General features: G+C 37.6%; 1 protein-coding gene across 2 annotated transcripts in view; it reads right to left on the bottom strand.

Annotated features, from left to right (window-relative positions):
* Positions 1-12,838, bottom strand: part of SYNE1 (spectrin repeat containing nuclear envelope protein 1) — a 432,020-nt gene that overhangs the window by 285,026 nt on the left and 134,156 nt on the right. For both annotated transcript variants that reach the window (XM_054697946.1, XM_054697947.1), the window contains 8 exons: positions 11,306-11,402; positions 10,410-10,612; positions 8,627-8,791; positions 8,045-8,197; positions 6,170-6,313; positions 3,135-3,308; positions 793-951; positions 359-523 (listed from right to left, as the gene is read on the bottom strand). In XM_054697946.1, coding sequence (XP_054553921.1) covers positions 359-523; positions 793-951; positions 3,135-3,308; positions 6,170-6,313; positions 8,045-8,197; positions 8,627-8,791; positions 10,410-10,612; positions 11,306-11,402 — 1,260 coding nt within the window. The remainder of the gene's footprint in view (positions 1-358; positions 524-792; positions 952-3,134; positions 3,309-6,169; positions 6,314-8,044; positions 8,198-8,626; positions 8,792-10,409; positions 10,613-11,305; positions 11,403-12,838) is intronic.

The raw sequence follows: 12,838 nt of genomic DNA, 5'->3' as shown, positions 1-12,838 counted from the left end.
GTTCCCTGCAGCCACTGCAGCACTAGTTCAATCCCCGGCCAGGGAGCTACCCACATGGCACAGCAGACCTCTCCTGACAACCTGCTGCTCCCCTCAGCAGTGTATTTCAGTCAGTCTGCCTGTTCTGCTCCCTACTCTGTCTCTGGTGAATCCTCTCACCCCCTGCACCTCTGGCCTGTACCCCAGCTCTTGTATGCGTACATACATAAATCTTTAAAAAAAACTAACAAGTTTCTGCCTTTCTAACTTCTCTCTTCTCCTCTCTCCCTCCCTCCCACTCTGTTCTAGATCATTATTCTCTCTTTACCTTTCACCAAAGCCCCTGCACCCAGTGAGGGGCCCACAAGGGGCAGCTCACCGTGTGTCTCCTCAGGAGGTCTTCTGGATCACCCTTTTCCTCCAGGCCCTCCTGAGCCGTCCGCAGCACCTTCTCCAACTCGGCTCGAGACTCCTCAAATTTCTTCATCAAGCGGCTGTTGGTTTCCACATGTTTCTTCCAGTCTCCAGTTTTCTTCACCATATTCTTGGTGTAAAAATAACCACCATGTAATGCTGCTTTCTCATTATTGAAAGGATCATTTGCTTAGAGTATTATTTCTCTAAAGGCACACATGGAGGGAGGACATTTTATTATGAGAACTATTAGCCCTTTTAGCATTCATTGATTCTAGAAAAAGCAGCAGCCAACGATTGGTTTCCAGTGTCCTTGGCGAGGCTGAGGCACGGTGGGGGTGGGGACGTGTCCTCCTCCTGTGTGTCCCTCGCTGACCTCTCTACAGTGACAGGACTTACCTGAAAGGCCACGTGGGCCTCTGCAATTTGTCTCTGCAGCTTTGTCTGTTGGAAATGCTTTAGCGCGTTGCTCAGAGTCACAAACTTTTGAACACTTTGGCTGCCTTTCTCAATCAGGGCCATGGTTTTCTTACAGCTTTCTTGACAGGCTAATAGTTCCTAAAAGGAAAAGAAAAATATGGAAATGTTACATAAAAGAGGGAGAGAGAAAGAGGGTAGCTATTACAAACCATGGGAGCGGCATTTACATAGCTTTTGGGTTTTTAATGAACAATAAGTAAAATCCAAAGTACAGAAAAGTATTTCTTTCCAAAAGAACCAATTTTAATCAATCACTGAAGTCAGGGTTTTTGATCTAAGGCATTTAAAAAATCACATCGAGTTATTTTTAGTGGCTTTTTTTTTTTTTTTGGTACTTAGTGTCCATCTTGTTAATATCAAGAGATTGACAGAAGATCTAAACAGTTATTTGCTTGCTGCCTACATTCCTCCACCAAGAGACCTAAGGTTTATTGAAAGAACAATTAATGATCCACATATCAGGTTTTAATCTGGCTAAATACATTGAACATCCAATGTTCATTATTCTTTATTGAAAGAGTCAGATGCACATTTTGTATTAAGTATCCTAAAATGTATCCTGTGAAGTTCTAAGGTTCACAAGTGATCAGCTCATTAATAAAACAGTAGATCCCAGATTCTAACCACAAAAGACAGCAGCCTAAGGGGGCTGGGAGGACACGCAGCTGTCACACATTTGCAGGATTAGAAGGAGTGGTGACTCCAGGTCGTTCCACCTCAATATCTAGCCTGACGTCCTCGGGACTTCTGTAGCCAGTAAGGAAATTGTCCAGCCAGCACGAGGCAGACAGTCATTTTTACTTGAAACTATACCATCTGCATCCCCACATCTTCAATTGCTTTGGTAGAACATTTCAAAACCAGTTTTGGACATCTCGATGCAAATGCTGAGAGTAGGGCTTTTGTTTTCTTTGGGCATTCAATTTTCTTTTGAAGATTTTGAAGAGTAATTAAGTTAAAAAGATATTATAGAGGGCCTCCCTGATGGCGCAAGGGGTTAAGCACTGCACTATGAAGCAATCACAGCCTCTGCAGCATGAGTTCAATCCCGGCCGGCCAGGGAGCAACCCACATGGTGCAGCAGATCCCTCCTGCCTCCCCGCTGCTCCCCTTAGCAGTGTATTTCGGTCAATCTGCCTGTTCTGTTCCCCACTCTGTCGCTGGTGAATCCTCCCACCCCCTGCATCTCTGGCCTGTACCCCAGCTCTTGCATGCATAATAAATAAATCTTTAAAAAATATATTATAAAATATTATTCATATTTGTTAGGATTAAAATATTCTTATTTTAATTTTGAAAGGATTCTTTGATGGCAACTTATAGAAATCTGAGAGGGTAAAAAATGCCACTCTGTCCCAAAATAAGAGGTAATCTTTAGCAAATATGGTGAGAAGTCATTTGAATAGGGTTTGGTAGTATCATCAATCATTGCGACTTTATCACCAAAAACAATCATTGCTGGCAGTGGTAGAACACTTGCTGTGCGCCGGTCACATTACAGAACACCTACTGTAATGTATACAGCAAGCTCTCAAGTTAGGTATTATCTGCTGTATTTTAAGGTGAGGAAATTAAAGCTAATCAAGACTCTGCCATTGGCTGTATCTGCCTAAAATCTGAAGAGCTGACTCACTCAGACACTCTTGTTCTGTCAAGTGATGAAGTGACATCACTTTGTTATCAACAATCTATTTCAATTAATGCAGAGGCAGATCTTTTGCCCATGATTTTCACTGTCCTCTAATGAATAGGTTTATTTATAATAAACCAACTAAATAGGTCAATTAACTGAAACATTTGGTAGGAGGCTATTCTGCACACAGATTTGCCAGCTGAAGTGAGACAAAGGAAAATGATTATCGCACCAAACACCTCTAGAATTCCATGGTCGTGTAATTAGACCTAGTGCTAGAGACAAAGCTCCCATATGAACACACATATTAAAGGCAACAGATAGAAATAGAAAGGAATTATTTATCTTATATAAATCTAAATCTACCTGTCTAATGAAATTTATATACAAAATATCTACATATATATGCAAATGTATATCTAAATATTTACATGTATTTATTTAACTTTGTCTATAGTGGACAGAATTTTCATCTTTGGACAAGATCTGCATTTTTGTTTTGAGTTGCATGAACTATTCCAGAAAAATATTCCTTATCCTAACTGAATTTCAGTCGCTATAAGCATTACCTCGATCTTATTACTCACGCTTTCAAATAGCTCTGTCTCTTGAAAGGGGCTTTTCTTACCTGATGTTTTTGTTTGAAAAGGGCACTTGATTGTGCCTCGTGCTCAAGAACTGTTATCATTTCATTGATTTTGCCAAGAGAATCATAAAAGAATGTCATCTGCTTTTCTAGTTCCTCCAGTGGTGCCACCAGCTGCTGAGACTCATGAAGGAGGGAGGAGCAACATCCTTTGACCTTAAAAACACAGACACAACAATTCCATTTAACACAAGGGCCCTGTTCATGGATCTTAGGAACATTTTCTTTCGTGATATGGTCTTCTGGGGCTTACAGATTTGCAGCAACATTTGCTTAATATTTCCTAAGTATTGCTAAATTTTGATATAGAAAGAATACTGTGACACCATTGAGACAAATAAATGCTTATGAGTTTTCTCATAAAAATTTATCGAAGTGGTTCATCTGTCTTGCACTTTCACATCTAAAGGGTATTGTTAGGGCATCTCTGGTGGTGCAAGGGGTTAAGGTGCAGCACTATGAAGCTGTCCACAGCCTCTGCTGCACAAGTTCGATCCCCCGCCAGGGAGTTACCCACATGGCGCAGCAGACCTCTCCTGTCTTCCCTCTGTTCCCCCAGCAGTGGATTTCAGTCAATCTGCCTGTTCTGTTCCCTACTCTGTCTCTGGTGAATCCTCTCACCCCTCGCACCTCTGGCCTATACCCCAGTTCTTGTATGCATAAATAAATCTTTTTTTAAAAAAAGGGTACTGTTAGTGGGTCAGTTGGCATCAAAAGCCATCCTCGCTTTGGCCTCAAAATCGAAGCAAAGACACTCATGAATTATATCATCTAGACCAACCTGTGCCTTCCAATTTTATTTTCAAGAATTCTACCTGAACCCTTAACTCTAGACTCTTAACTTACAAATGGGTTGACTCATTCTTCCCAGGCAGTCTCCTGCAGTTCCGCCTCCCCAGCTCCTGCTTTGCTGCGCCCCACCTTGGGGACATCTTCTCTGCTCACCCAGAATGCTCACATCACATACCAAAGTACTCAAGATGTTTCCCACACTAGGCAGGGGATGCCCCCTGGTCTGCATGGCCCCCCTCATCTGTGACTGGTCTTTTTAAAAAATACGGTTCTGCTATACTTCTATATTAACCTTATCTTCATGAGAGCCAGAGCTCCTGGGGCTCAAGAGTTTATCAGAAAGTGCCTCATCACATTTATGGAATCCAGGGCCACACGATTCTCAAAGAACTTCCTGTTCCCACTCATTTTACTTTTTTACTTGCATTTGCTCCCAAAGTCTTACTAATGCTTAAGGAAGGCAGGGAGAGGAAACAAAGTAATTGGTAATAGACCACTCTTCTTTGTTTTTTTTTTTTTAATTAGAAATATTATCATGCGCTTAGTAAACTGCCTACAGGACAAGCTCACCAAAAGAAAGCTATTGTCCCACTACATCAGGACTCTTCTAGAGTTACTCAGACCAAAGCAAAGACAATCAGCTAACACGTATAAAAATCACTGTCATAACACTCTCCTGGATACAAGAGAAAATTTATCAAGATGCTATATGTGACACAGAAGTTAAACAAAAAACATAATGACTTTGATGTGTCTAAAGGTATATTTTGCTATCTCTGAGGCTTCCCTAAGCCACTAAGACTGGCCTGGCGAGGCTAAGTTGTGTGAGCCTGGTACGGCTCTGCAAGCAGCTTTAAGGCCAAGAAATAAGGGTAATGTTGACTTTGAATTTTAACTAAGCTTTATAAAAATTTTAGCTTGTATATTAAAATAGAAATCATTAAAAGCTGGCATTCTAATAGACAGCAGTTTAATAAATGAAACCTTCTCTTTCTTTTTTATGACTGTTGTTCTTCAGTTCTATCTGTGTCATTTACTCCTTTTTCTCATTAATTCACCCCTGCAGGTTTCATACAGCATATTCTCCTTCTACTTTTCCTCTCCTAATTAACAGCTTTTCCCTGTTTTATTTTCCTTGATTTTTCAATTCTTCATCACAGAAGTTTTTCTATTCATGTAATTACTACATTCTTTCATTACAAATTATCCAATCCAAGAGTTCTTTGCAAATAATATCATCTTTATAAAATTCAACTTTAGATAGGTTTCAAAAAATCTCAATAGAATTTCCCAAGCTCTTAAAGAAAATCCCTCAATAGAATAGCAAAGGCTTACGGCCAGTACTTGATATTCATAGAAGTGGCATAAATCTTAAGCCTAAGGCAAAGAACTCCCACTGCTTTGTAACACAATGCAAACAGAAAATAGCATACATGATCTTAGAGCGGAAGTATGTCAAATAAATCTCCATAACAGGGTATTTGGGATTCTTTCTCATTTAAGCCTATGATGTTTTGCCCCACATATCTTCATCTTCCTTCTTTCCCCATTTGCTTTACGACATTTAGCTGGCCCCTGTGACACCACCTCAAATGACTGCCTTTCTTTTAACATACAGCTACTAGTACTTCCTAAATGAATAACTGATACATATCAGTTTTGGAACCATGCCAAACATTCCCTCCTATATATATAAGAGAAACTAATCCAAATATATGTGTAAGTATTATAAAATACATATATTTGGATAGGTTCAATTTTCAAGCTCATGATGAAGTTACTAAATGACAAAATCACTATTTCAAAAATCCCAATAAGGGGGCCTCCCTGGTAGTGCAAGGGGTTAACACGCAACCTCTGAAGCTATCCGCAGCCACTGCAGCATGAGTTTGATGCCCGACCAGGGAGCTACCCACATGGAGGAGCAGACCTTTTCTGTCTCCCCGCTGCTCCCCTCAGCAGTGTATTTCAGTCAATCTGCCTAGTCTGTTCCCCACTCTGTCTCTGGTGAATACTCTCACTCCCCACAACTCTGGCCTGTACCCCAATTCTTGTATGTATTAAATAAATAAATCTTTTGGGGGAAAAAAAAGAATCCCAATAAGAAGCAAAAGCATGATCTGTTAGCAAGTGACGGAAATGACCGAGTGACAGCAAAGGTGTAAGGTTAGTGGGAGATAGTCTCAGTGCAGCACGGTATGCCCTACATCAAAGTACTTCCTCACCTTGGCAAGTTGCTCCTTGAGCCTGGACATGGTTGCAAACATTTCATTAGCCTCCTCCTGGGAGCTTTCTTTGGCAATGAGGTGCGCTGTCTTTGTGATTATCTTGTACTGAGCATCCATCACAGGCACCCTCTGCTCCACATCCTGCATGAATCACGGAAACAGCTCCATGAACACATGGCACGTTTCCTTTTAATTTCAGGAGTCCGCAGAAGACTGGACAAAACTCATTACGCACTGTTTAAAATTCTATACTTATACTAAACTTTGAAGATTCAAGTTATTACATTTCTTCATTCTAAGACAGTGTAATAACACACTAAGCAGGAATCCCTTGCTTTCGAAAGCTCATATTAGGTCACTTGGTGTTTATGAAAGATAGATGTTAGTGCCTGTTTAGCTGGAGGAAATCCAAATGGTATTTGCTTCTACAATCAAAAGTAAAAAGTGAAAACAGCAGGTTTTGAAGCAGGCCATTCTAGAGAAGGGGCACTTCTGAGTAGCAGGTGTGGCCATGCAAGCTCCTTCCCTGGAACTGCTTTATACAGGCTGTGTTTATCATCTCAGACCTTCTTTTGCTGTATGTTAGTGCTCCTGTAAATGTCATGTGTTATTTGGGATGTCTTGGTAGGTTATTTTTGGATCTGGGAATACCCCAAAATTTTTACATATCAATGAATGGTCATTTCTTTTTCAGTTTATACCATTTTAGCTCAGGAAGCTTTCATAGAAACACTCTACTTTTGTGTAGTGGGGGAAAACCTGTATACTTTTATAGTGGTAAATCATGTAAATAAAAGCTCTCTTTTAAAAGTAACCAAAATCCTTTAGTTAGCATAAAGATAAGCTGATCTAATCTTTAGATTTTCAAAAAATAAGTACTAACATAGCATATAAATGTTATATCAGGTAAACACATGTTAACAATCTGATACACTTCCTTTGACTTTAAAAATGATATAGCTTATTTTTTCTTTAAGAAGTAATGAATTAATGGGCCTCCCTGGTGGTGCAAGGGGTTAAGACAAAACCTATGAAGCTGTCTGCAGCACGAGTTTGATCCCCGGCCAGGGAGCAACCCACATGGCACAGCAGACCTCTCCTGACTCGCCCGCTGCTCCCCTCAGCAGTGTCTTCAGTCAGTCTGCCTGTTCTGTTCTCCATTCTGTCTCTGGTGAATCCTCTCACCACCACCACCACTCCCCTCCCCCCGCACCTCTGGCCTATACCCCAGCTCTTATATGCATAAATAAATAAATTCTTTTTTAAAAAAAATAAGTAATAAATTAATGAATTGTCATTATGGAAAAAATAAAATTAGAGACTTAGGATAAACTTCTTTAGGATAAAGAAAATTCAAATTACTTCCAGTCTTCTCATCAGTAATAAACAGAGCCATAATCTTCACATTGTATGATTAAAGTTTTTTCCAGTGTGTTTATACACAATTTTTATCTTAAAAAAAACTATTGTTTTGCTTTTTTCTCTCAATGATATACTGCAAAAACTCCAAGCTATCAAATAATCTCCTACTATTTCATTTTTGAGAGCCACAGGGTATTCAAAACATATAAATACCACAATTCATTTGGTAAGAGTGGGGAGACTTTTACATAGTGGTATAAACACACATCTCCTATTTTCTCCTAATGCTTTATAATCTGGTTATAGAAAGAGTCTCCAAATTAAAAAAAAAAAACTATTCTGAAGTACATTCAAATGTCTATTTATGAGAGGCAGAAATCAGGATATTCACAAGTCAAAATGATGTCAAGGATACATAAAAATAACTTTTACAAAAATCTGAGTCATTTTACTAATCTTTACTTTCTTAAAAAATAGATTTTTCACCTCGTAGCCCAGAAACCCCCTCACCTCCAACTCTTGAATTAGTAATTTTACATTAATAAAAGAAACTTCTAAGGGTTCAGAAAATTTCCTTTGGGCTTCAGTTGCAAAATCAGACAAGGTAGTAATGCAATCTGTGTATTCTTTCTTCATTCTGTCCATCTCATCAGCTCGAGCATACTATTAAGAAAAGGAAAACAACATCGAAAACCTGTCAGCTAAGATGCAGGAAATCTGAAACCTTCACTTTTACCTACTCTAGAACTGTTGAATGGTAATAAAAGCCATTCTTAATTTTCATCTAGATATATTTAAATTAAGTCAATTACTATGAAAGGGAAGGGCAAACTAGCAAAGCAGCAAATAATTATGACTCAAAACATATAAGGAGGCCCCATATGTCAATATTATCCTTAATCCAACTACACATTGCTGTAAAGCTCCTTCATCACAAATGGAAAAAAATAAAGAATAAACATAACAGTTCTAAACACATCTGTAGTCTGCCTTAATAAAACCCTGCTATGGCAATAAAACAGTCTCTAAACTGCCTATTGGCACATTTATAACACATACGTGTGCTGGGAGTAGACAGATTTGAAGACATACTTGCTTGACCTCCATAAACAACTCTCTCCAGCGTCCATTTAGCAGCAGCAATTGCTGTTTAAGATCACGGGAAACCATCTCGTCACACGTTTCAATGAGAAAATTGCCAGCATCATTCATGGCAGTGTGCTGCTGGATCCAGTGAGGCAAATTTCGGAAAAAATCCTAAGCAATAAACAACACATACTGTTGTAAACCATACAGCAAAAATTACTAAATGACATGATAGTGACCAGACTGAGAAATATCTTTGCAATAAAATGTACTCAAATTATAAGGTAAAGCTCTACCAGAACGCAACATTTTAATATAAACTTTCGAAAATATGAACCAACTGCTGAGTGAATTTATAAGAACATCAATGCCAAATCTTTTGCTGAAGACAAAACAAAACATAGTGACCATCTTCTGTTCCTTTTATTTTATAGATGAGTAAAAGCTGAATTTCTGGGAGTATAAGGGAGCTGCATTTGGCCTCCCTATATACTAAATACCAATTCCAGAGACACAGAAGAGGTATCATATTTTATGGAAATACACAGCTTCTTTAAAAAAAAATGATAAACACAATTTGATCCTGTCAGTTTTGATTTTAAAGCATGAATATAGTTTGTCAAGATAATTAGCAAACAGGAAGATAAACCATCAAAAATTAAGTATCTGTACCAAGAGCATCCTTCCTCATGTGTTTGAGGTTGTATTCTTGGCAATGAAACAGTTTCCATTTAATTTCAAGTAGAATGTATGTGTGCATGTGCACACACACCCCACAGTGAAAACCAAGGATATGGAAGACAATTCTGAACCCATTTCATAAGCCACATGTGGGAGGGTTTCCTACAAAAATAGATGAGAACACTTCTGTTTCTGGTGGTTATATTTCTTCGGGTGAAATTAATCCACATGACATTTATTAGGGCTCTGCTGGTCTAATCACAAAAGTCAAAATCTGTGTAAGTACATGGTCATTGTTATCCTCTTATGCAAGAATATTGAATCTATTTGAAATACAGGATGCAGAACACTTAAAAATTATTCATTATTGTGTAATGCAACAATAGACAAACCAATTTTGGATGGCAAGTAGTACATACTACAGTTCTTAGTGAGAACCTGGCATTAAAACATCTTTTGCATATGAATTAATTCACCAGGCTCTCATGAAGAAAAATATAGAGAGAAATCAGTCCATTTCAAGATGAAAATCAGTCCATTTCAAATGTAAGAGACGTTCAAATAAAACTAAGTTTTGCATGAACTCGTATACCTGTAACTGGAGGGAAAATCTCACTCCTACCCGGGATAAAAACATTGACTGAGATTTGATATTATTTAAGAAATAAGAATATTCGCACAGACAACTGGTATATGCTATCCCACCGTCAGTACTGTTTCAGCCAAAGTAGTTTTCACCCTCTCAAATTAGGAAATCCCAGGGGCCAGGGCTCAAGACGTGCCCCATAGACCTTGTGTGACTATAGCGCCCTCTGCTGTCCATTGGGTTTGGTTGACCCTCCATCAATAATTGCCCTTCTGAGTGCAAGTCTACACAGAACTGATCAGATAGGGAACAGATCTAAGAGAACTGTTATTAAGCAGTATATTTATTAGTCCAGAATAACCTATTAATCTCAAAGCACTACTTGGCAAAGTCAGGATTCTTGCATCATAGCTGAAATCTAAAAAAAAAATTAATAAAATATCCAATAGCACTGTGCTATTGCATAAAAATCTCTTATTTCTCAATGTTAGTGTATTAGTTTTCTTGTATATACAAGTTTACCTTTTTGGCGAGCTCTGATTGATTGAGCATTTTTTCAGCATCCTCAAGCCAGGCTTGAAGACTGGCCACAGTATCATCATAACGATCCCAGTTAGAGATGACCTCCTCCAGCATGCTCCGCACGCTCCTCACCTCCACGGAGAGGTTCCTCCACTGGGCAGTGGTTTCGTTCATGAACTTCATCACATTCTCAGCTTCTTCCACTGCAACAGATGCAACAAATCACGATTATTTTATATTTTAAATCCACTGTGCTTTTTCTCTATGGTCTTACCTACTGTTGTGCATTTATAGTCCTTCTTTAGGTTATAAAGTTAACAGAGGTTAACATTAAATGTCATTCAGCTAATGCTCAGAATAACACAAACTTCTTCACAGGTAATCATTATTTAAGTTTCAAGGTAAATGGAAAGCAGTAAATGACATATTTGAATTTGGTCATATTTTATATACATTCAAATACATGAACACATCAATCACAAATGCTGTGATTCTTTTCCAGCAAAAATGATCATTTACAAACTGCAACAAACATATTTTTATAACTTGTGTCTTTGCACTAATGAAAGTTTTCATTTACTTTTTACTTGATTATAACATTCAAATTAGTCCATTTTTGGTATTTGATTTTCATTATGGAAAATGCATTAGTAAATTGTAATTTAGAAAATGCATGCTTATTTTGCTCTCTCTTAGATCACACACACACACACACACACAGGAGAATAATTATGCAGGTCAGGCATCACAAAAGGCCCACGGTCTGAACTCAATATGTGCTCTCCAGGCCAATGGCACAATCACAAACATTCAGCAGAAGGGGAGAATGATTTAATCATACAGAAGTTCTACTGTATTCAACACTGCAGCCAACAGCCAATTCTGTCATATTTTACCTGATCCCTCAGCTTTGACGTACATCTCAGCTGTCTGTTTCAAGATCTGGTATGTCACTTCATATTGCTCAAAGAACTTGCTATTTTCTATAAAAGACTAGAAAAGGAGGAATGGTTATAAGAAGATGAACACTAGGCTTATGTAGAAAATGGCAAAGTCAATTTTCTTCAATGTGGATATGTGATAAACCAGCTCACTTCCTAAAAATATCAAATTAATTCCACTGTCACAAATAGCCTAAGATTACTCTGAGCATATAGAGTGATGTACATGTTTAATTCTAACTCAGCACTAGTTTGAGAAAATACTCTATTTCGTCTCCACCTAAGGATTTGTTTTTAGAAGAGAAAGAAGTTTCTCCAGAGGACTAGAGATCACATTTAGAAAGCACTAAATTTGGAAGAATGCTTTGAAGTGTCCTACTGTGTCTTAGCTGTGGATTCTGTTGTTCTTTGAACATGAATTCAGGTGAATGATAGCTCTGAAGAACTTCAGGTTATAAATAAATGGTACATTGCACAAACTTTCCCCCAAATAAAAAGGAAGTACAAAATGTTTGCAAGTAGAAAAGTCTTAAATAAATCATATATTGCATCCATCTTACCCATGGTCTCATATTTCTACTTTCTAGCATAAAAATTATAGATAAGACACATCTATCTCTATCTATATCTAATCTATATCTGCACTACAGTCGACACCAGCAAATAGATAATATAAAATTGAGAATACATGAAAAATTCTTAGGTAAGTTTTATTATTGTTAATTCTATGAAACATGAAATACTCCTGTTTCAAAGACTGTTCCTGCTCCTCCAAAGTAGAAAATTAATGCAATTATAGGGAATAACATATCATCATCAAAGGCTCTTTAACAGCATAATTAGTTTCTATGATTTGAATCCAGAAAAATACTTGATGTGTCATATTATAAAATGCAAAATTACCCTTCAAAACCCAGCTTAAGTTCTGTATAGTATGCTGATGAATGCTTAAGAGGAAGATGGAAATGTTGGTGTGCAGAGGCAAGCCTGATCATGCAGCGAATTCATATTAATAAATGTTTATTATATTTCAAGAAACACTCGAAAACATTACATGTATAATACATTTCGCATCTTTATGTGATTATAGAACATTTTACTTATGTATTAATAATTCTTCAGTGACATAGTAAATAGACAAAAATGTTCCTTACCTAGGATGAGAGAGACCAGGAAGACTTTATTCAATACTTTCATAGGCTATATTATTTTTTTGTTAGCATAAAATAAGACAATAGTAGCCTAGTTAATTCATTATTAAAACTTATGTCTCACTTAATCTCTCCCTGTTTTCCAATTGGGGAATGAGCAATTTAATATAATTTTGAGTAATTTAACCAAACAAACAAGATAGGATTTGATCAAAAAGGAAAATTATACCTAATGTGCAACACATTGGAAGAAATTGAAGAGATAGATCTATTTTGTGAATTTTCAAAGTTAGTCTCCATTTAGTTTTGGGACAAATGTCAAAAAGCTAACAGGAAA

This window comes from Talpa occidentalis, unplaced genomic scaffold (genome assembly GCF_014898055.3).
Source record: "Talpa occidentalis isolate TD23 unplaced genomic scaffold, MPIMG_talOcc4v2.1 talOcc4.2, whole genome shotgun sequence".
Lineage (NCBI taxonomy): Eukaryota > Metazoa > Chordata > Mammalia > Eulipotyphla > Talpidae > Talpa > Talpa occidentalis.
The sequence above is the reverse complement of the archived record's forward strand: the minus strand, read 5'-3'. Positions and strand labels throughout refer to the sequence as shown.